The sequence below is a fragment of the Notamacropus eugenii genome, chromosome 6 (assembly GCF_028372415.1).
Source record: "Notamacropus eugenii isolate mMacEug1 chromosome 6, mMacEug1.pri_v2, whole genome shotgun sequence".
NCBI classification, from domain to species: domain Eukaryota; kingdom Metazoa; phylum Chordata; class Mammalia; order Diprotodontia; family Macropodidae; genus Notamacropus; species Notamacropus eugenii.
In genome coordinates, this window is record NC_092877.1 from 91,863,651 (window position 1) to 91,885,925 (window position 22,275).

The 22,275-nt window shown below is 39.9% G+C and overlaps 1 protein-coding gene across 9 annotated transcripts in view; it reads left to right on the forward strand.

Moving 5' to 3' along the window:
- Positions 1-1,780: 1,780 nt before the first annotated feature.
- The window catches only part of TBC1D1 (TBC1 domain family member 1), a 299,311-nt gene continuing 278,816 nt past the window's right edge, over positions 1,781-22,275 (forward strand). For 4 of the 9 annotated variants that reach the window (XM_072620463.1, XM_072620464.1, XM_072620466.1 and 1 more), the window contains exons 1-2: positions 2,411-2,700; positions 20,864-21,384. In XM_072620463.1, the coding sequence (XP_072476564.1) occupies positions 20,968-21,384 (417 nt within the window). In that variant the 5' untranslated portion in view covers positions 2,411-2,700; positions 20,864-20,967. Of the gene's footprint in view, positions 1,973-2,384; positions 2,701-20,863; positions 21,385-22,275 lie in introns of those variants that run through there. The other 5 variants (XM_072620458.1, XM_072620460.1, XM_072620461.1 and 2 more) reach the window with 3 other exon arrangements.

The window sequence follows — 22,275 nt, forward strand, 5'->3', positions numbered from 1 at the left end:
CCTCCTGGATAAGATCCTTAGCCACTCAAAAGAATTTGGCCTATTTTTCCTCAAAGGAAAAGCCAAATAGAGAATGCCTACTATCCTGAATATGGCAAATAGATTGCAAAGAGACAGTGAGTTGAATTCAGACTTTTAAACAGGAGATAAAGAGTAGGGTAGGTTACCTTCTGGAAATTGCAAAGCCCCTTTAATGACACCAAACTTTGAGAAACAAAGGTCTAATTTTTAAACACCAGTATTCTACTTGCACTACTGGGTGGCCACAAGTCATAGAACAAGATATGTAGTCTGGAGGTTTAAAAATGACTATCACTTAGAGGATAATGGAGAGAGACATATGGGGGTGGAAGCAAGATGTAATATATAACAAAGTGCTACAAAGTAATGGTGGTCATCAAAGAAAATGTATGACAGAAAAAGAAGACGGGCTATTCACATGTCCAGAGTAAGGGATAACCGCCAAGCTGAACCTTGTGTTCCACTGGTTATGTCAGGACAAAAGGAAAGAAAGCTTTGGACCAGAGTCCCACAGGATGGGCAGGTTGTGATCTGCATTGTAGAAAATAAACTTTCACACTAATGAGATCACAAATCTACTTCTGTGCTTGATTATGTGTTACTGAAAATATGGATGTGCTACTTCCTATTGGATATGTGTCACCAAGCCAATAAAACCAGCAGCAGCAGCAGCACCACCACCACCACCATGACCACTACCACCACCACCACCACAGCCACCAATAACACCCTCTTGTTTAAGGCTGAAAAATCATGCCCCTGAATTTGCAAAATAAACTTAGGTCAGTTCAAGTAGGTGAATCACTTCACTTAGCAACCAAGGGAAAGTACTGTTTTACCCCACCTCCACCCCCTACATTTCTCTTTCTGTAGTCCTACTCACCTATCTTTTGAGTACCAGGGAACCTAAGCTCTTATTAATTTTTCACTTCTATTTTCCCTAAGAAAGTGGTTTTTATTTCTTTTTTTATGCTAGGACCCAGGTTTCTCCAGTTCAACCAATCTGTCCATCTGCTGGGTTCTCATGATCGATTTAGAGTTGCAAGAGACTTTAGAGGCCATAAAGTCCTTGTCTTTTACAGAGTAGGAAACTGAGACACAAGGTTCTTAAGTCACTTGGCTAGGCTTACATAGTTAATTAGTGTCTTTTCTGGAGTTAACCTGTATTTTAAGGTCAAGATGTCATTCTGAGGTGGGGAAGGCGGGAAAAGTTTGGCTGAGACTGACAATGCAGATTTGCTGCTTTGAGAAGGGAAAAGGGGGTCTTCTGAAGATCGTTTTGGACATCTGTAGCTGCTTCTTTTCTCTACCAGATTCTCTAGGATAGAGGTTGTCTGCCTGTTTCAGGACCGCAGAAACATTTAGGGTCGTGTTGAGCTTTTTTGGGGGGAGCAGGAATGCTTCACCCTTCCTATTGAACCCTTCACAAGTCTCTGGGTGATATGGGGCTACATTCGGACAAGGTAGTTCTCACCCTTCCCTCAATCCTCTTCCCCCCACCCGGTACGTTTTCCGTGAAGGTGGGGGAGGGGAGGAGTGGTACGGAAAAGGCGAAAGTGGATTGGAAAGGGGAACAACGGGACCGAGGTGTCCCACAGCCTGATAGTTATGTCAGCTGCCGAGAAGGGAAGAGGGTGCAGAGAGGGCCTTAATAACTGCTCCCAGCTCTTGGCTGGCCTGCTATAAATAGATGGCCGGGCACAGGCTGTGCAATCGGACCTCCCTCTGAGAGTCAGCAAAGTGCATCCATACTCACACGCGCTCCCCAACCCACCACGGCCCAGATTCTAATCCCGGCGGGGCAGCTGCTTGGATAGCTAGAAAGCTGGCTGCGGCCATGTCCCCAGGGCGTGCTGTTCTCCCCTCCCCGGGGCCAGCAAGCTAGGGGCCGGGTGGGGAGGAGAAGATGGTGAAACGGGATGGAGAAAAAGCCAGCGGCTCTCCAGGAGGGGTAGGTCGGGGACGTCCCACTCTGTGTCCATCCCCCTCCCCTGTCCATCCACTCCCACCTGCCCTGGGCGGCCTTAAGAGTTTGCAGCTCCTCTCGTCCGGCCCGAGTCCGCTCTCTTCCCGGACCCCGGGGCCCCGTGCTCCCGGACCGGGCTGGCCGAGAGGGAGGCCGAGGCGATGCGCCCACCAGACCCGCACTGCAGCAGCTGTTTCCTGCGTGTGACGGGCCCGGGACGTCGTCCGGCCGCCTGGGAAAAAGTCACAAGGTAGAGTGGCGGAGGCCACCAGGGCATCTGTCTGCTTTCTTTGCTGCCTCCCCTACTCCAGCCTCGGCTCCCCCGCGCTCTCCAGATTACAAAGAGGAAACGCGAGCTCTGTGCAGACATCTCCTCCCTCTCCCTCTCCCCCCTCCTCCTCCCCTTCCCTCTTCCTCCGCCTCCCCAGGGCCCCCGCCCGGCGGCAGCCACTGCTTCCCAGACGGGTGCCTGTTGCTGCTGCAGCTGCAGCTGCTGCTGCTGCTGCTGCCACCGCCGCCGAGAGAATTGATTGCATCGTAAGAGGAGCAGGAGGACGCAGAGGGGCCCTAGCGGGGCCCCTCTGCTCGGAGAGAGGCGTGCAGCCTGCCCGCAGGATGGCCAGAAAGCCCGAGCCCGCCTCTCCTCCCTGCTCGCCAGGGGCTGTCGCTGGGAACCTGCCCCTCTCTCTGAGCCGCGCGGGGGAACGCAGCAGGTAGGCAGGAGCCCCGGGCTGGGCGTGGGGGATTTACGCAGGAACCCCGGTGCCTTCTCTGCCACCCCCTCCTCCTCCTCCGCCTCGACCTTCCCTCCTTTATCTCTGAACAGCCTGACCTCTCCCCCCCCTTCCCCGGGCTCTTTGGCCGGAGGTTTGGGGCAGAAGCTGGGAGCAGAACGGGCCAGCCCAGTTGTGTTTCAGTCTCCGGCTCCCAGTGGGTTCCAGAGCAGCAGGAAGTTAATTTGCCGCCTTCGGATGCGCCTGCCTGCCTGCCTGCTGCCTGCCCAGCCCCAGGCCACTTTGATGAAAACGAAACTGTCACGTACCGAACGATCCAGCCGGCGGCTCCCCTCGCTCTTTCATCCCTTCTTCCTCCCTGGTCCTACCTGATGCTTTCTGCATTTTTACTCCGTTTCAACTTATCCTGTCGCTGGCCACAGTATTGTCTACTTTAACATTCATGCCTTCCTTCTCTCTACCTTCCCAAATATCTTACTTGGCATCACGTTTTTACCATGGCTAAAAATTGGGAATGGGGGAGGGGGCGAAATAAAATCCAGCCAACCTTGGAAAGTGAAATGTTAAGGAATGAACTTTCCTCTTGTGCAGGCAAGTGTGTCACTAGGCTCTTCTTCAAAGAGTTTTTACTATGTAACGTTGTGTTTTAATTGTTAAAAAGCCTCTTCCTGCTCAGCATCTGACTGTGAGCTAGCAACAGAAATCTGAAGACATGATACTTTAGACCCACTGAAGGTACAAGTATGTCTCACTAGTGGAGGTTTTCCCTGTAGTTAGTTAATAATATGAAGCATCTCATTCTCTACAAGAAGTACTGTTTAGAGGAATCTGAATGGGATAATAGTCATTTCCAATTCATTAATGAAAAATTTTAAGTACTTCTCAAATTTTCTGATTTAAGTGGACCACAAAGGAACTGAGCTTTCCCCATCCTTTTCAAACTTTCTGCATGTTACCTGAGGAAAGAGCTCTTGAATGCAACTCTCTTTGTAAAGATCTAGGGTTTTGAAAGTTGGTATTTAATCTGCTGAAGAAATGCAAACTAATATGAATTTGACAGTGGCTACATATTTTTTTTTTATAATTAACGTGAGAGTGTGAAATAAGATTATACAAATGTAGTGGCAACAATTTTGTTGGAAGGCTTTGAATGGCAGGCTAAGAATTCGTATAAAAATACATGTTATATAATCAAAATTACATATTTTGTCTTTTGTGGTCTCTATACCTTGATTGATTATGCATACTCTGTATAATAATAGTTGTGAAACATACCTACTCCCATTCCTCTCTCTCCTCTCTCTGTCAACATCTGTCTCTGTCTGTCTCTCTGTCCCTCTCCATCTTTAAAATGATGTGACTTTTTAAAGTTTAGGTTACTGATTCATCATTACTGGTGTAATATGCTGGTCTAAAGCTGTTTTCTGTCAAAGTACTCTCTTCTTTCCCCGGAAATTCTTGTTTGATTAGAGTTATTCCCTAGTAGTCTGTGTTTTTGAGTGTTGAGCACTGGGCTACTATATTCATTTGCTTCTGGGTATTTCTGATGTGGTTTGTTCTGTTGGTCTACATTTAAAAATAGATATTTAACAATTATTTCAAGTTGAATTTCAAAGTAATTTCATTTCCTCATTTTCAAATGGAATCAGAGGGCATATGCTTATTTTGTATTATATATTCATAGTACAAAAGAGATCTGCACAGATTAAAAAAAAAACAAACCTAGCCATTTGTCACCTGTGGGTAATTCCAGAGCTTGAACAGTGTGACTGTTGAACGTGAATGATATCAACACTGTATGATTCTAGGAGTTGTAAAGTCTCCCCAAGGGTTTCTGTATCATCATATGAATGGGAAGTGACACATTTTTGTGAAGTGACACATTTTGAAAATATAAAATAAAAATGCTCCACAACTGAAACAAAAGGCTTGAATGTGATCTAAGTTAGGGGATGAATTAAAGTAAAAGATGATAGGGGTTTTCCCAGTCAATTGCAAACTGACTATTTTTTTAAAAAATCAGAGGTGAAAGTTTAAATTCTAGGGTTCTAAGATTTGCAAATGGGAACTCCTAAAATCTAATGCTCTATCCCCATTGCACTTTGGAGTTTCCCTTCTTTCACAAGGTCCCAAGCATTTCATGGTTTGATTGGATTTTAGCTACACATATGGTACACTTCGTAATATTTTACCATATTTGTCATAATACCCTATAGGGGTCAGGGGAGGAAATGGATCACACTGAAAGATTTTCCTTCTTTCCACTCCAACCTTGATGTTCAGCACCTAGCAAGCTACTTCAGAGAGAAAAGCTAAAATTCCCCTAATGTGGTCAAAATTATATCCCTGTATTGAACCTGTGAGATGTAACCTTCATATAACCTTGGCCTCTCTTTCTTTATTGTATCCCTCAGTGTATTGAGCATACACTACCATGAATGTGGAATACTAGTTCTTATATGTGGGAGAGGGTTGTCAGGCTCGTTGTTCATCTCCTTTGAGATGCAGCATGATGTAGCAGATAAGAGAACTAGGCCTTGGGTTCATATCCTGCCCCAAATTCTTCTCTAGCTTAAAACCTCAAGTTTCCTAATCTGTGAAATTGGGGACAATAAAACCTCTACCTCATAGTGTTGTGAGAATCAAATGAGGTGACATGTTTTAAAACATACATGTGAGTTTTAAAGCTCTTATCAATGTCAATTTCATTGTATGCCTTTTTCCCCCCAGCTAATTCTCCTATATGTTGAAGGTAGAAAAAGGAGGTAGGAAACATAGCAGAGGGACCTGAAAAGTCATATTGTCCATCTAATTGCAGTACAATCTTCCCTTGAACCTCTATCTTTCCCCCCACAGTAATTCAGTCCCAAATCTTCTAACATTCTTGGAAGCTCCACTTCTGCCCTGGTCTTTTAGATGTCTGAATGACCCCAACATAGAAATTATCCATTTGTCAGCTTGAAAAAAATTTTTCTAACCACCAATGACTCTCTCTTCCTTCTTAAAATTCTCGGGTTGAGTGTCTTATTTAGACCAATACTTGGTCATGTTTCTCTACTTCATTTTTCCTTCTTGTCAGTCAGTGGTTGTGAAAATCATAGAAGTAGATTCTGCTTATTAACAGGTCTTTGTGTCTTAAGTTAAGCATCTAGTTATGCAGTCATATCTGACTCTGTGACTCTGTGGATCATAGTATGACATGCTATCCATGGGATTTTCTTGGCAAATATACTGGAATGGTTTGCTACTGGATTAAGGCAAACAGGTTAAGTGACTTGCCCAGGGTCACATGGCTAGTAAGTGTTTGAGACCAGATTTGAACTCAGGTCTTTTTAAGTCCAGGTTCTATCCAATGAGCCACCTGGCAGCTACAAGTTTAGCTGCCTCTGTTTAACAGCCAGGGGAAGTGTAGGGAGGCTGTAGCTCTCCAGTATGACAACAATAATCATAGCATACATTTATATAGTGTATTGAAAGATTGTAAAGCACTGTACAGTACATACATTATCTCATCTGATCCTCCTCAAACTGGGAGGGAGGTGCTATTACTTATAATTTCCATTTTACAGATGAGGAAAGTAAGGTTCAGGCATGAAGAGATGCCCAGATTCGCACAGCTAGCAGGTGTTTGAGGCAGGACACATATCCAGGCCTTTCCGGACTCTTAAGTCCAGCACTCTCCATTGTGCCCCATTCCCTCTCCAGCAGGGAGCATTTGGGCTTTCATTGTGGAGTTGCTCAAATGAGACTGGCCAAGATACTGCTCCTTAATTATAATAACAGCATTAAGAGGGTCTGACAAGCCAGTTAGTCCAACCTTCTCATCTTTCTGATGAAGAAACGAAGGTCTAGAAAGATGAAGCAACTAGTCCAAAGTCGCACAGCTGATAGGAGCTCCCTGACACCACTTGCAGTCCTCTGTCTACTCTGTCATGTTGCCTTATTTAGGTTCCCCTTTAAATCTGGCACCCATCTTCCCAAAGAATTTACTTGTTTATCTTTTAAAGCATATTTTGGAATCCATGAAAGTTTGTACTTTCCAGCTGCCATGACATTTCAAAGCCCAAGTTTCCATTTCAAAGGTCCCTAAATTCAAGGGCAAAATTAAAAAAAAAAGAATCAATCAGAAAGCATTTATTAAATACTTGCTACATGCCAGGCACTAGGAATGTAAAGACCAAAGTTAACCAACCCTTGACCTCAAGGAATTTAAATTCTAAGGGGGGGAGACATCTTGTACATCTACAGGTAAGTACTGAACAAATCCAAGGTACCCTGGGCCAGGGGAGTAAAGGGTAGGCCAAGAGGCACTAGCACCAGGGGACCAGGAAAGTCCTCATGAATAAGGTTACACTTGAGTTGAATCTCTGAGGGATGCCAAAAAGTAGAAGTGAGAAAAGAAAGTATTCCATGTATGTTGCACAACTAGCGCAGATTTGGGGAGGAAGGAGGAGTGTTGTGCATAAGAAATCTGCAGAAGAACAGTATGGCTGGAAAGCAGAGTGAAGGAAAGGGAGTAATGTGTAATAAGGCTGAAAGGGTGAAGCCTGGATGGGGCCACATTGTAAAGAGCCTTTAAATGATAAACGGATAAATTTATATTTGGTCTAGTGGAAACAGGGAACCATTGGAGTTTATTGAGTATGGGGTGGGATGACATGATCAGACTTGTGCTTTAGGAAAATCTTTTTGATGATTTGTGGAAGATGGATTGGAATGGGGAGACTTGAGATAGGGAGATCAATTAGGAAGCTGCTGGAGTAATCCAGGTCAGAGGTGAGGGCTTACTAGACCAGGGTGGTAGTTTTTTGAGTGGAGAAAAGGGACATATTGGAGAGATGCTGTCTGGAAAAAAGTGACAAGATTTAGCAACTAAGTGGATATATGAACTGAGTAAGAGCAAGTAGTCAAGGATGATGCTGACATTATAAACATGAGAGACTAGAAGTATGGTGGTACCCTTTACAAAAATAGGGAGGTTGGAAGGAATATTTGTTTGAGGCGGAATGGAGAAAGGTAATGAGCATCCTATTTTGGACATGTTGAGTTTGAGATGCTTATGGCTCACACAGTTCAAAATGCTTACTAAGATGTTGATATTTGGAGTTTAAGGAGAGAGACTAGGACTGAATTTATAGATCTGAAGATCGAAGAGATGATAGATGAGCCCAAAGGAGCTGATGTTATCACCAAATAGCAGAATGTAGAGAGAATAGAGAACGGGATAAGGAAAGAACCTTTTTGTATTTTGACCTGTATATCTTGTTCACCTAGATTAACATTTGAATACAAGTAATGTGGAATTTGGCAATTACTCAATAGCTTTGCCAGAAAATAAGAGGTAATGACTTTTAACAGATTTTTTCCCCCTGAAAAACAGCATGAGCCTGTTGAGCAGCACTTATTACTTTTTATTTATGGTCAAAGAAAAATAACTTGACAAAGGAGATGCTTATCTGAACTTCCAAAGCAGTTTAAAATTTCATATATAAATTAACTAGAATGAGGCACAATTTGAAGATAAAATCCTGAGCAATCCCAAGTGATCTTTTAGGACTATTTGTCTACTTGCGAGAGGGGCAAAAAGAAAAGCTTTACATTAGGAGATGGGGAAAAGACTAAGTGTTCCTCAGATACATTGACACACTGAAACTTTTTAGTGCACAGGAAAATTGATTACAAGGTAACAAGCACTCTGACCTAGGGAAAGAGATGGAAAATCATCTTTCTTGTGAAAGTTTGATGGTTTAAAAAGCAGTAGACATTACTGAAATATTTTTAAGAAACTAGCTTGTAAAATTAATCAGAAATCTGAACAAACAAAGTTGAATGAACATTTAGGTTTTCAGTAGCCCTCATGTTTCCGGTATAAAGAGCAGGCAAACTAGTGTAGGAATGAAAGGTAAGCTTCTGCAACAGAGATTGTTTCATTCTTTGCACTTTCTCCTCCAGCACCTAGTACAATGCTTATCACGAAGTACGAGCTTAATAAACACTTTCAGATTGACTGGAAACAATGTCACTTGGTGATCTCATCAGCTCCTATGAATTCAATTATTAACCCTGCATATGATTCTCACATCTATTTATCCAGCCTTAACCTTCAGTCTGACATTTCCAACCTCCTAATAGACATCTTGAACTGGATGTAGACATCTTAAAAAAAAGTTCAAATCTGAATTCATTATCTTTCCCCTAAACCTTCTTTTCTTCCAGATGTCTGCTGTTCAAGGCACTAACCATAATAATCCAAGTAACCCAAGCTCCAAACGTAGATATCATCATCAACTTTTCACTCTCTCAGCCCTTCCCCAATCATATCCAATCAGCTTTCCAAGTGATCTGTCTAAAGATCAGGTCTGGGCATATAGACCTTTTAGTCCATCAACTCAGTATTGCTAACTACCTCCAGTAACCAAATGTAAAAATCTCTGGCTTTTGAAGCCCTTATAACCTGGTCCCTCCCTCCCTCCCTTTCTAATTTTCTTAATACCTTTCGGTCTTCCACGTATTGTATGATCCAGAGACACTGGCATCCTTGATATTCCTCAAATAAGACACTCAATCCCCCAGCTCTCTGTTTTTTCGCTGGCAATCCCCCGTTCCTGAAATTCTTTCCATCTTTGTCTCTTCCTACTAGCTTCCCTGGCTTTCTTCAAGTCTCGGCTAAAATCCCGCTTTCTACAAGAAGAGTTTCCCTCTGTGATCTTCAGTTTATCCTATATGTGTCATTGGTGGATAATTTGCATGTTGTTTCTTCCATCATCATATGGATAGCTTTCACCTTTTTTTTTTTTAACCCTCTAGGGCAGGAGTGGGGAACCTGAGGCCACATTTGGCCCTCTCAATACTCAAGTGCAGCCCTGAGGACTTAGGCTGCAGGTTCTCTACCCCTTCGGTAGAATTTAGTTCTTAATAAATGCTTGCTGACTTTACCTGACTTGGTTGTACTTAATGATCTGGGAAGCCTGAGGATATCAGGAGTCCTTCCTCATGGCCTTTGGCCATAGGATAAGAAGCAGAGCCTTGGCCTTACTAGCATTTCAGATGCCTGTGAAGGAGAGGACATGGCCTTTAGGGACTTGACCCACAGACATTTCTGGCAAGGAACAAGATGTGGCTGGAAATCCACAGGTTGAAATGTCAGTAGCTATTGGCATGATCCCAAATACTCCTTCGGACTTGTTGGAAGGCCTCCCTCTTGGCATTCCACCCAGCCACCACTGCCCTTCATATTTCCTGGTCAGCATTTCCAGGCCTTTGTCCTCATCAGAAGCAGAATATTTCCTCATAAAAAAAAAAAAAAAAGACCAGTCCCAGTTTATACTGTACTTGTAGAAATTTAAGGCTATAATATTGTCAGGCTGAAATGGACTTCAAAGAGCTTCAAGTACAACCCCCTTTTTGGGGCAGATGAGGACATGAAACAGCATTGAGTGAGGGGAAAGACTAAGGACTAACCTCAGTTCCAGTTCTGGCTTCACTAATTTGCTACCCTTTGTGACCTTCAACCTTTTTGGGACTTAGTTCCCTCATCTCTAAATGAGTGTCTTGTACTGGATGCTTTCTAGTGCATATTAAATAGAATATACCATTATGCTGTATTATATCATCTCTATAAGAATATCTACTGGCCTCCATTTATAGGGGACCTTATCTGTGTGTAGCACCTTCTCTAGGTTACTACCCTATATTTACACTTGTACTCCAAGCTTCTAAAGGGGACTGTGGGGCTATACTTCCAACCTTGCAGCTACCAAGCCTCCCCTGGTATGCTTCCCATTAGCAGTTAGCCCTTAGACTTAGACTTAATTTGTTTCTGTTGAGTTGTCTTTCAGTCATGTCCAATTCTTTGTAACCCCATTTGGGGGTTTTCTTAGTAAAGATACCGGAGAGGTTTTGCCATTTCTCTTTCCAGTTCATTTTACAGATGATGAATTAAGGCAAACAGGGTTAAGTGACTTGCCCAGGGTCACACAACTGTTTGAGGCCAAATTTGAACTCATGAAGATGAGTCTACCTGGCTCCAGTTCCAGTGCTCCATCCACTATGGTACCACCTAGCTGCCCTTTAGACTTCATTAGTAAGTAGCATGAAGAATATTTAATACAAAGCATAACCCCCCTAAGCATAGTTACTTGCAAAATTCTTGGATTTTTGCAAAAATACTCATCACATCTGTGGGAAGAGCGGGTTCATTCTTATAATACAGTGGTACTGAGGCACATGTGTAGAAGATATATATGGTTGTGGGGGTAACAACTCTTGGTATTAAAAATCTTTTCTGCCTTCATGGAGCCCTCATACATCTCTCCTTCAGTGTATTTCTGATAGTATATTTGCTGGGTAGGTCACATGGCTGAGCTTACGGAATTCTGTTCTTTACTTGAGTTTATCACTAGCACCTCTCTCTTAAATAGAGGGTCACACTTCCTGAATCTTGGGTGAGTGTCTTACTGTAGCCAGAATCTCATTTATATGTTAAAACCTATCTTGTCCAAAGATCAATTTTGTGAAAACCTCCATTGAATGTCTGGGCCTTTAGTGGTTGCAGTAATTAAAGAGAAGGGTGGGGTAGATTTATTTCTACCCCTTATATTTGCTTTCATTAGTATAAGGAATTCCCGTTGAACAGATTCCCTCCAACAATGTAGATCAACACTTGCTCTACAATTTAGCATCTTGGAGAGTTACTTGGGGCACTGAGGAATTAAGTACGCATCCTGTATGTGTCCGAGGTTGAACTTGAATCTCAGTTTTCCTGACCTCAGGGCTAGATTTTTACCCTTTAATTACTTCTGTGGAAATACAGCTTGAGGTGAAACACTAAAGTACAGTTTGTATCATCTAATATGATAAATTGGACAGGCAGAGTTAGATTTAAAACTGATCTTTGCACAAACTTGACATTATAAGGAATCAAAGAGAGGATATTGCTTTGGGCTGGTTTGGGGAGAGATTTGTAAGTACTGAGAAGCTAAAAGTGCAGACATAATTCTTCAGCTTACCAGAGGGACAGACTGCTGAATTTTGTGACTAGCATTTGACTGGCAGAAGAGACCTGATGATGTCATCTGGGTAGAATAGATAGATCAAGCAGCCAATGAGCAAATGGGGAATTTGGTCATGGGGTGGTTGGCACAAGGACAGGAATCAGGAACTGATTTTCTTTCTTTTTTTTATATTAATTTTATTTAGTTTTAGTGTTCTACAATCACTACCATAAAGCTTAGATTTTTCCCCCTCATCTGTTCCCCCTTCCTCCCTCCCTCCCCGAGACGGCATACAATTCTATATAGGATCTACACATACATTCTTATTGAATACCTTTTCACTATAGTCATGCTGTGTAGAAGAACTAAAATGAATGGGAGAAATCATATAACAAACCAAAACATAACACACATACAAAAAAATGATCTGCTACATTCTGCGATTGACTTTCATAGTTTTTCTCTGGATGTGGAAGGCATTTTGCCTTAGAAGACCATTGGGAATTTTTTTTTTAAGTCCTTGCATTGCTATGAAGTTCCAAGTCTACCAGAAAAAACTCTTGCACACTGTGGTTGTTGCTGTGCACAAAATTCTCCTGGTTCTGCTCCTTTCACTCAGCATCAGATCATAGAAGTCTTTCCAGGACTCTCTGAAATCTTCCTGTTCATCATTTCTTATAGCACAATAGTATTCCATTACGTTCAGATACCATAATTTATTCAGCCATTTCCAAGTTGATGGGCATCCCTTTGATTTCCAGTTTTTGGCCACCACAAAGAGCTGCTGTAAACATTTTTGTACATGTGGGACCCTTTCCCATTTTTATGATCTCTTGGGAGTATAATCCTAGAAGCAATATTGCTGTGACAAAGGGTATGCACATTTTTGTAGCCCTTTGGGCATAGTTCCAAATTACTCTCCAGAATGGCTGGATGAGCTCACAGCTCCACCAGCCATGAATTAGTGTTCCAACTCTTCCACTTCCTCTCCAATATTTACCATCTTTCTGTTCTGTCATGTTTGCCAATCTGATAAGTGTGATGTGGTACCTCAGAGTTGTTTTGATTTGCATCTCTCTAATCAAAAGTTATTTAGAGCATTTTTTCATATGATTATAAATGTCTTTAATTTCTTCCTCTGAAAATTGCCTGTTCATATCCTTTGACCATTTATCAATTGAGGAATGACTTGTATTGTTGTACATTTGATTCAGTTCTCTATCTATTCTAGAAATGAGGCCTTTATCCCTGAGATTAGCTGTAAAAATTCTTTCCCAATATACTACTTCCCTTTGAATTTTGGATGCATTGGGTTTGATTGTGAAAAACTTTTCAGTTTGGAACTGGTTTTCTTTAAGGATTGGAGGAGACATTTACAGAGGCTGAGTGAGAAGGTTAGAGAATACTATGATGCCCTAGAAGGAAAATGAGAAAAGGAGCTTTTTCTTTCCTGCTCATAAATTTTCTAATTTCTCATTTAAGATTTGGATTGAAATGACTCTCAGAATAGTTTAGAAATTGGGGGGGGGGGGGTGTTGTGTGTGTGTGTGTGTGTGTGTGTGTGTGTTCCACAACAAGGGAAAAAGCACAGTTCATCTACTCAAAGACACAGAGCAATATAGAAGTGCTAAACTTTTATGCTATCCATGGAAGGGGAGAAGTAATTTTTCTTCAAGAGACTGGAGCAAACCCTGGAACAGTGAGGCTGGACTTATAGAAACTGAGCTAAACCTATATAGCTAAAATCCAAGATGTTGTTTAAAAGTTTTAAAAACCTCCACCTTTTATCTGTTCTTTTTGATCTAGAAAGAGCTTGGTAGGATATTAGCTTGATACTTCTTTGTTGTGGATAGGGGTGCAACTGATAGGTCAACACCAAATGCATTTTTTTAAAATAAGCTGTTAATGTGGACAGCATTTTGCTCTTTAAAGAATACCTGTAGTGACTATTTTTTATCTCTTCAGTCTTCAGTGTCTTTCTGTGGGTGTTATTTTGTTTTATTTTTTTTACTTGTAACTGTTTCCAAGACTCCAGAAAGTGCTATTCTGATGTTTTACAGTAGAGATGACCCTGAGCCAGTGCTTACAGAATTGCAGCTCAGGCAGGTTGTGTCTAGCTAAAAAAGTTTTGAACCACGGGTGTGGTATAAGACTAAATCCTCTGACATCAGCAGAGAATCAACTCAATTGAGTATGGAAATGCTCATCACCAGGAACTTAGCTGCTGGATGATGAATTATTTTGGCCATGGTGAACCAGGAACAGACAAAAAATTGACATGGCTCCCAGTCCATTGTAGCACCATCTTTTTCTATAGTGATACTGGCAGATTGACAGAAAAGATGCTAAGACTTTCTTAGACTACCCACAAATACCTATTTGATTGTTGGTACACTTAACTGTGTTTTTTGTCTAACATCCAGTAAGTTGGCATGCTATTGGAGGAACTGCACCACATTCTTATTGTCGTTCTCAGTATTAATTAAACAAGAAGACATAAAGTAGCCACTGCTAGATGAAAGGACAGCTTGCAGCTTCTCAGAAATTCAGAATAAGGAATTGTCAGAGCCAGTTTCACTGAGTCCTCAAAGGCAACAGCAAACATTTCATGAGACACTTGGTCACCTTATTTTGTAGTGGTCATAATGAGGGGAAATAAACAGTTCATTCTGAATATCATTGTGTTTTATGTGTCAACATCCATGATAAAGGATGAAGAAATAAAGAACTTCCCTAAAGAATTGGATAATATCTATCAAAATAAATCAACATATGTACTTTGATCTTTTGGGACGTCCATGCAAAGGCAGACACAGAAGTAGTAGGTAAAATCTATACTGGAAGACTTGTTTCAGGATCTAGAAATGAAACAGGTCAGAGTCTTGTAGACTGTTAAGATGCTTTACACTTGTATATCATAGATAACTTCTCCAATTCAATTCAACAGACATTTGTTAAGAATCTGTTATGTGCCAGGCATTGTGCCAAATAGAAACTCAGAAGATGTTAAACATGGTGAGCACTGACCATCATAAAAAAGAAATTGGCTCCATCATAAAAGAAACAACCAGTTACAGAATAGTACAGTAGCCATTTCAGAATCAGAAGCCTGGGTGCAGATTATTGACTGATTAGTACAAATATCTAGGTAAATACCAAATTAGAACAAAGAATAAAGCACTGAAAACAATCTGTACAATCATAGGAGCTGCAGCCTGTTTCAATAAGCAGCCAACTCCAAAATTGTCCCTTTTATCTTTTGTGGTTTTATCTATCCCTTGTTCATCATGAACTCTTACTCTATCTGTAACTGTGACATGTATTTCTTTCCTTACCCCTCCAATTTGTTTATGAGGTAATCTTTTCTAATTTTCCAGTAATTGCACTAGTTGACTAGTAAGTCCTTGCCTGACAGTTGGGATTCTTTGGGTTTATCGAACACTATGCTACTATATGCATTTGCTCCTATTTGTCCCACTAATTCACTTTTTTCTTTTTACCAGTATCAAATAGTTTTTGTTTTCTATATATTTCTCACCATTCTCACCTAGTCCCACCTTTTCACTAAAATCAGAAAGTGATTTAATTTGGAAGGCATTGTCAAGTTCTTCATGAAATATCTTTACTTCTTCATCTTCTTAAATCCATGTTGTCATATGGGTTTATATATGTTATATATATATATATATACATATATATATATATATGTAACATGTTATATAACCCATGCAGTAATATAAGCTGAAAATATTTTCCTGGTGGTGGTGGTGGTATGTGTGTGTGTGTGTGTATAAAATATTATATATAGGTATATATATGTAAATGCATATGTATGTATATATACACAATGTGTGTGTATATATATACATATGTGTGTATACATATATATATATTTACAATAAATAATACAGTGTAAAATGACTATGTCTCATGAAAATATTTCTGTTGCCTTTGGGCATATGGTAAAGCCAATTCTGCCTATTCTTTTCTTTGCCTTTCCAAGCCATCTTTCCATTTCACTTCTTCTTTTGTTCATAGAATGTCAAAACTAATATGATTCAGCTCTCCCAGAAGGAGGACTTATTGGTCATTGGACCAGTATTTTACATTTAGAATGCCAATGGCCAAATTAAAGTTGATAGCCTAAATATTGTGTAATTCTTAGCACCTTCTGCCCCCTTTTTTGCCACTCTGTCTCTGCTGCTGCAGAAATGGAAGAGGTCTGCATGTGACCACAGGCCATTTTATATTTCTCTTTGTTTTATTGGTTGCCATGGTCAAAGATTTAACCAGATGGTTAACCTTCTGGTAATGGTCCTCATCGTACTTAGCTAGATGAATCTTCAGAAAACAGATATTTTGTCTTTCCAAGATCATATGCAAAGCCTCTCTAGCATGGTAGATCCTCGCCGGGTCATCACCACACCACAATGAAATATCAAAGTAGAACTTTGTGGAGAAACTCTTAGGGAAGTTTAATAATTTAAAACAGTTTTCACAGTAAGAAAGTTTGGAGATCCCAGAAACCATCTTAGATAGAAAAGCCTTAATTTCTTTGCAAGCAGAGAGACGTAGTAACCAAGGGCAACATCAGGGTATAAACTTAGTTACAAAACACTATATAGGAGGATGATAGGAGATGGTGTCACCTCCCTGGATAGTTGAGGAGAAAACAAATCTGCAGAGATATTGCTGAAAAATATAGCTAAGTCAGTGTATCGATGAAAGTAGGAGGCAAACTAGCACAACATGGTACAGGTCTGTTGGCATTTCTTTAGTATTCTAATCTGCATTAATAGTTGAAACACCACATTTGGATTCTTACCTGGCGTGCAAGGTGAGGAAGTGACAATTCCTCTTAAGATGATATTGGAAGCAGTGACTGTTTCTGACCAAATGCATATCGAGGAAATCTGGCCAGACGGTAGCACAATTTAAGAATATCTTAGAGATCAATATACAAAAAATTGAAATAAGGGAAGATTTTTTTAAAAAGGAAAATGATCTCACAGAAAGTATTGTTTTTCTTTCACTGCACCAGCAACTACTAATCCGTATCTCAAATCTATAAGATCTTTATGAGAATGGTTATTTACACATATAGTTATTTACATATGTTAATTATAATGTAACTTACAGTTAGTTATTTACATGAAGTTATAGTATAATAACTTAGTTGCATGATATAATAACTTACAGTTAGTTATTTAGACACAGTTATTTTATTTACACATACTTATAACTTATAGTTAGCTATATAATGTAGTAACAGTTATTTAGATACAGTTAATTAAAATATAACTTAGAGTTGTTTAGATATAGAGTTAGCTATTTACATATCATTACTAGAACACAATACTTAGAATAATATAGCTTAGAGTTAGTTTGCATATATTATTTTATCTACACATAGTTATGATATAATAACTTACAGTTAGTTATTTGCATATATAGCTTCAAGAATATCTTTGAACAAAACATTTTCCCAGAGGATTTTCTGTAGATCTTATCTTTACAATTTAGTAACTGACTCAATAGTTTAGAAAATATAAAATTCTGTTGTGCTTACTGTTATCAACTTTAAAAAAGAGCATCTGACTTGAGTAACAAGCTACTCAGATAAAGCTAAAATTATATAAGATTTGTTCTGATGGATGTGATTATTGGGAAAACTTTGTTCCCTGATCCACTGAGTATTAAAATCAAATGGGGCAAAAAACCAGGGAATTATGGAAGATATCCTATGTAGAGCCCAAATAGAAGAATGGTCTTCTGCCAGTGGTAAGACTCTTCAAATACTCTTGTTTGCAAATGAAATTGTCCTAATTTCATCAAACTCTACAATACCACAAAGTATTCTGTGGGAGAGATTGATTTATCTATCCCCATTGGAAATAAGAAATGGGTTAAAACCATTAACACTACACACTATGACATGAAGCTAAACATGCAGTGAGTCCATGGATTTCTATCTCTGTGTCTGTCTCTTGGACATAGGTGCTGTACATGAATAATGAGCTGGACCCAAAATTGCTTGGGAGCGAGCAGAGGACTGGTTTGTGCTTGAGATGTTCACAGGATCATAGTATTTAGAGCTTGAAGGGACCTTAGAAGACATTTATTCAAACCATCTTGCTTCAGGAGTTAGAAAATGGAGGCCTAGATAGGATAAGTAACTTGCCCAAGGTTGTACTGGTAATAAGTAATGGGCAGGATTCATTTTTATTCAGTGCTTTCAGTGGGCCTTAAGTACTTACTGCTACAGAACCCTGACTCTTTGACCCTAAGATTCTCCTGGGGATTCTAAGTGACTATTTATCATGGAATACCAGTCTCAGAAATATCAAAATTATAAGGAACACAAGGGGCAACGGGAAGAGACTGGTTGCATTTATGTAGCCTGCAGTATAGTACCAAGGATGAATATTACTCATGAAATGTGGCATAAAAATTTTTCATGGAGAGTTAGCACCAGAAAGAGAGATGGACTGGTCATGTTGTGAGAATAAAAGATAGCCTGAATCTTGTAGTGATATCGCTAAGATAATAAAAGAACCAGATAACGACCTTTAGCCCATTGGGTGACCATACTTTGTGGAGGATTTATGGAGAGATGTACTAAAAAAAAATCATATAGAATGAAAATACATGTGGGAGGCTGTAAGTGACCCTAGGAGGGGAAGTATCCACACTGGAAACCTGGGTTTCATCAAAGTATTTCAATAAATTATTTTAGGACCTAGTTATGATGCTACTTAAGGAGCAGGAAATCCTCAGGAGTGAGGGTAAGAGCCACAAACTACCCCTGGGAGGAAAAGTGAAGAACAAAGACCAGAACTGGATTGGACTTTGGCAAATTGAATTTATAAGACAGATTCTTGTCTTAGGATGAGGCTATTATGATATGCTAATTTGTCAGGTCAAGGAGAGACAGCTTTGTGTAATGGGGATAGAGAGCTGATTTTAAAACCAGTAAACCTGGGTTCAAATCCTCCTTCTGATAAAGGCTGGCAATTGTGTCTCTGGGTAAATTACTTAACTTCTCAGTACCCCCAGGCAGATCTGTGAGCCTGTAGAGGTGTTGAGTAGCATTGCTAGAGAAAATTCCTCACTTGGAGCTACCTTAAATGATGAAATTAGAGACATAGTTTAAAACAAACAAAATATAGAACATTTCTGTATTTCTTTCATGTACCCAGACATTTTCTTCCTGATGAGATTGCAAGCTTCCTATATACTTCATTGCTTAGCCAAGTGCTAGGCATATAGTAGACATTCTCTAATATTGTTCAATTTAATCCCAGAAATAGTTTTAATTCCTTTAAATATATATATGTATACATATTTAATTCAAACAATATATGCATGTATATACATATAGATATATACATATATTATATATGTATGTATGTAGAGTAACTTCAAGTTAAACTGTGTTTATGGGAGAAGTAAGAGCTAATATAATGCTGACGTAAACTGCTGTAGTAACTAAGTAAGAATCAATTGAAATGATACCTAAATGCTCATCCACAAATTTGTGTTGCATCTCAGATGCTTGCTAAGTACTTGAAAATATTTGGTTTTCCTTAGCAAACTAGACAGTTCCCTGTTTTACAGGTTTTGCTGTTAATCTGCTTTAGTCAAACTTTTTTTCAAAGGTGATACAAAGGTAAATTTCAGCACAGCTGGAATGGTCATAAATCCTGAATTAGCAGGATCATGAGCATTTTTGTTTTCCTGCCAAAGGTTTTGCTGAGGTATTGACAGTTATATTTCCATTGGCGCTGCAGATCCTTCATGCTTAAAATCTATCTTGGAAAACTAAGGTTGCATGTATTACTACAGCTGTTAGAAAACTGAAAGCCTAACTTAGGTTAAATACTTATTTTATTTACAAATTGATTTGCCCCCATGACTGAATTGATTGAATTTGATAGTTATATTTGTGTGGTATAGACCTACCCTGAATATCTGATCAGATTACAAGAAGATGGAAAGTAGTTTTTTGTGCCTTTTATTATCATGTTTAAAACCATACTAACCAAAATACTTGTTAGAATTTTATAACACTTGTTGAGTGATGAATTATTTTAATCAATGTCCTTTTTAAAAAAATTTATTTTTTTAACAAACTCAAATATATTTTTTCCTCCTCCCTCCTCCCTCCCATTAAAAATAAGAGCCCCAAAGAACAAAAACAAAACCCTTGTAACTGTTATGTATATATAGTCCAAGAAAACAAATTCTCTCATTGACCATGTCCAAAAATATCTGTCACAGTCTGCACCTGAAGTCTACCACCTCACTGTCAGGAGGCAGGGAACATGTTTCATCATTGCTTTAATGTCCTTTATAATAATCACAGGACATTCCTCTTCCCCAATCTTGGGATTAGCAGCTGTCAACGGATAAAACTTTAAAATAGATTTAGTTACTGGAGTGAAAATTGAGCCTGATATTTCATGGGTCTTGTCATCTGCAATGAAAAATGAAATACAGCTTTTTAAGAGAATGAGATGTTTGAAGATGACTTTTTTTTGATCTCCAGGAACAGCAATGCCCAAATGCAAAAAAAAATCAAAACACCTGAGTTATGTTTTTGTGATGTGTATCAGATATCTAAATTGAATGTGAATGTTTTCATAATTTTTTTTAAATTAAAAGGCAACCTGAAATGCATTCTAACTCTTCCATCAATATTCCCCGCTGCTGCCTCATCTCCGTGTGGAGGTGACTCTGGGCTCTCCATATCATGCCAGGGAAGAGCAACTTTGGGCATTTTATAGGAAGCTGGAAGGGCTTTGAATGCAGGCCTGGTGAAGAATTGTGCCTCTTTTGTTTGAGGACCAGCTGAACTAAGTTTGGGAAGGATTGGTGCCAAGAAATTCATTTATTTAATTTTGTTTAAGTTTCAGCAACTCTTGAAGATTATCTAAGTTGTAGAGGGCTTTTAGGCAGTCAGTACACTTTTATTAAGTCTATATGCCAGGCACTGTGCTAAGCTGGGGATACAGATTGCCCTTAAAGAGCTTCCAATCCAATGGAGAAATACAACGTACAAAAGGAAGCTGAAAGGGAATTGGGAATGACTGAACAAAACAAGGATGTTCTACATAATTATTAAATTGTCATTATCTCTTTCTTTTCAGAGTTCTGTGTCAGAAGTAAAAGATTTGCTTTAAAAAGAAAAAAGATTGCTTCATCTGAAGTAAAAAACTAGTGGTGACTGTTCAGTTTCCAAGACTTTTCTAAGATGGAACCCATAACATTTACAGCCAAGAAATATGCATTTCCTAGTGAGATCTCCATAGACTTCAGCCTTCAGCTGGTGGGCTCTTTGCCTGTACATTCTTTGACCACCATGCCCATGTTGCCGTGGGTAGTAGCAGAGGTCCGAAGACTCAGTATGCAGTCCTCCAAAAAAGAGCCTGTCGTCAATCAAATCCGGCTCTGTGTTTCTCCTGCCTGCTTGAAGTGTGAACCTGACCCAGGGAAGAGTCAGCAGTGGGACCCACTGATCTGTTCCAGCATTTTTGAATATAAACCCCAGCAGGTCCACAAACTGATTCATAATAGCCATGATCCAAGTTATTTTGCTTGTCTGATTAAAGAAGTTGCAGCAAGTCAGCAGAGTATCTGCTACGTTTTCAAGGCTGATGATCAAACTAAAGTAAGTGGAGGTGGGGGGAGGTCTTGCAATTGGGTTTGTTGTATGGGAATCTTGATAACTATCTTTAAGGACAAGGATTTGACTGAAAATGAGGATGCCACGCATTTGCACATGTATGACCTAATTTGGTAGTTTAGGGATTCTGTGGACATTTACAATATTGTCTCCAATGTTTTGTTTACAAAAGAATATTATTTTACAAGATGAGAGCTACTACACAGGGAAACCTTTCCTAATTGTAAAGAGCTCTCCTATATTTCTTGGGCCATTTGGAGGGCAGTTGGTAGGACTGTGAATTGGGGTTGGTATTCAAACCTAGCAGTAGGGTTGGATTTCAGTCTGTCTCCTTGTTTGTCATTTGTTTTTCAGTGAGGACTAGTGATATCATAGGGTGATGTCTTGACTTGTGAAGGAATTATATTTAAGTGAGGTAAAGTTGCACAAAGTTGTCAGCCTCATTCTCTCTTCCAGAGTCACTGAAGTCTAGTGTCAAGACACAAGGCAGGATAACAGATGACTGTCCCCTGTAGGTGAAAAAGGCAGGATAGAGAAATTTGGGAGTTGAGTCAGGGTTGACTGTCTGTGCCAGTGGATGGGGATACTGGGAAATTAGGTTTGGCCAGTGTCCTGAGGTGGGCCCATCATGTTAATTCGAATCATAATTAGGGCTGGGGAATTTTAATTCTGTTATTTAGGTGTGCTTTTCTCTTTGGCATCAGAATACAGGAGAAACCTGAGTTTGATGCTTCTCTGTGCTTGTTAGCTGTGTGACCTTGGAAAGAATGCTTCTGCTCCCAAGGAGAGGCAAAAGAAGAGACAATAGAGAGGGAGGAGGCATTGAGGAGCTTTGGTGAGACAGGAATGAGAGTGGAGGAGTCTGGGGAAGACAGG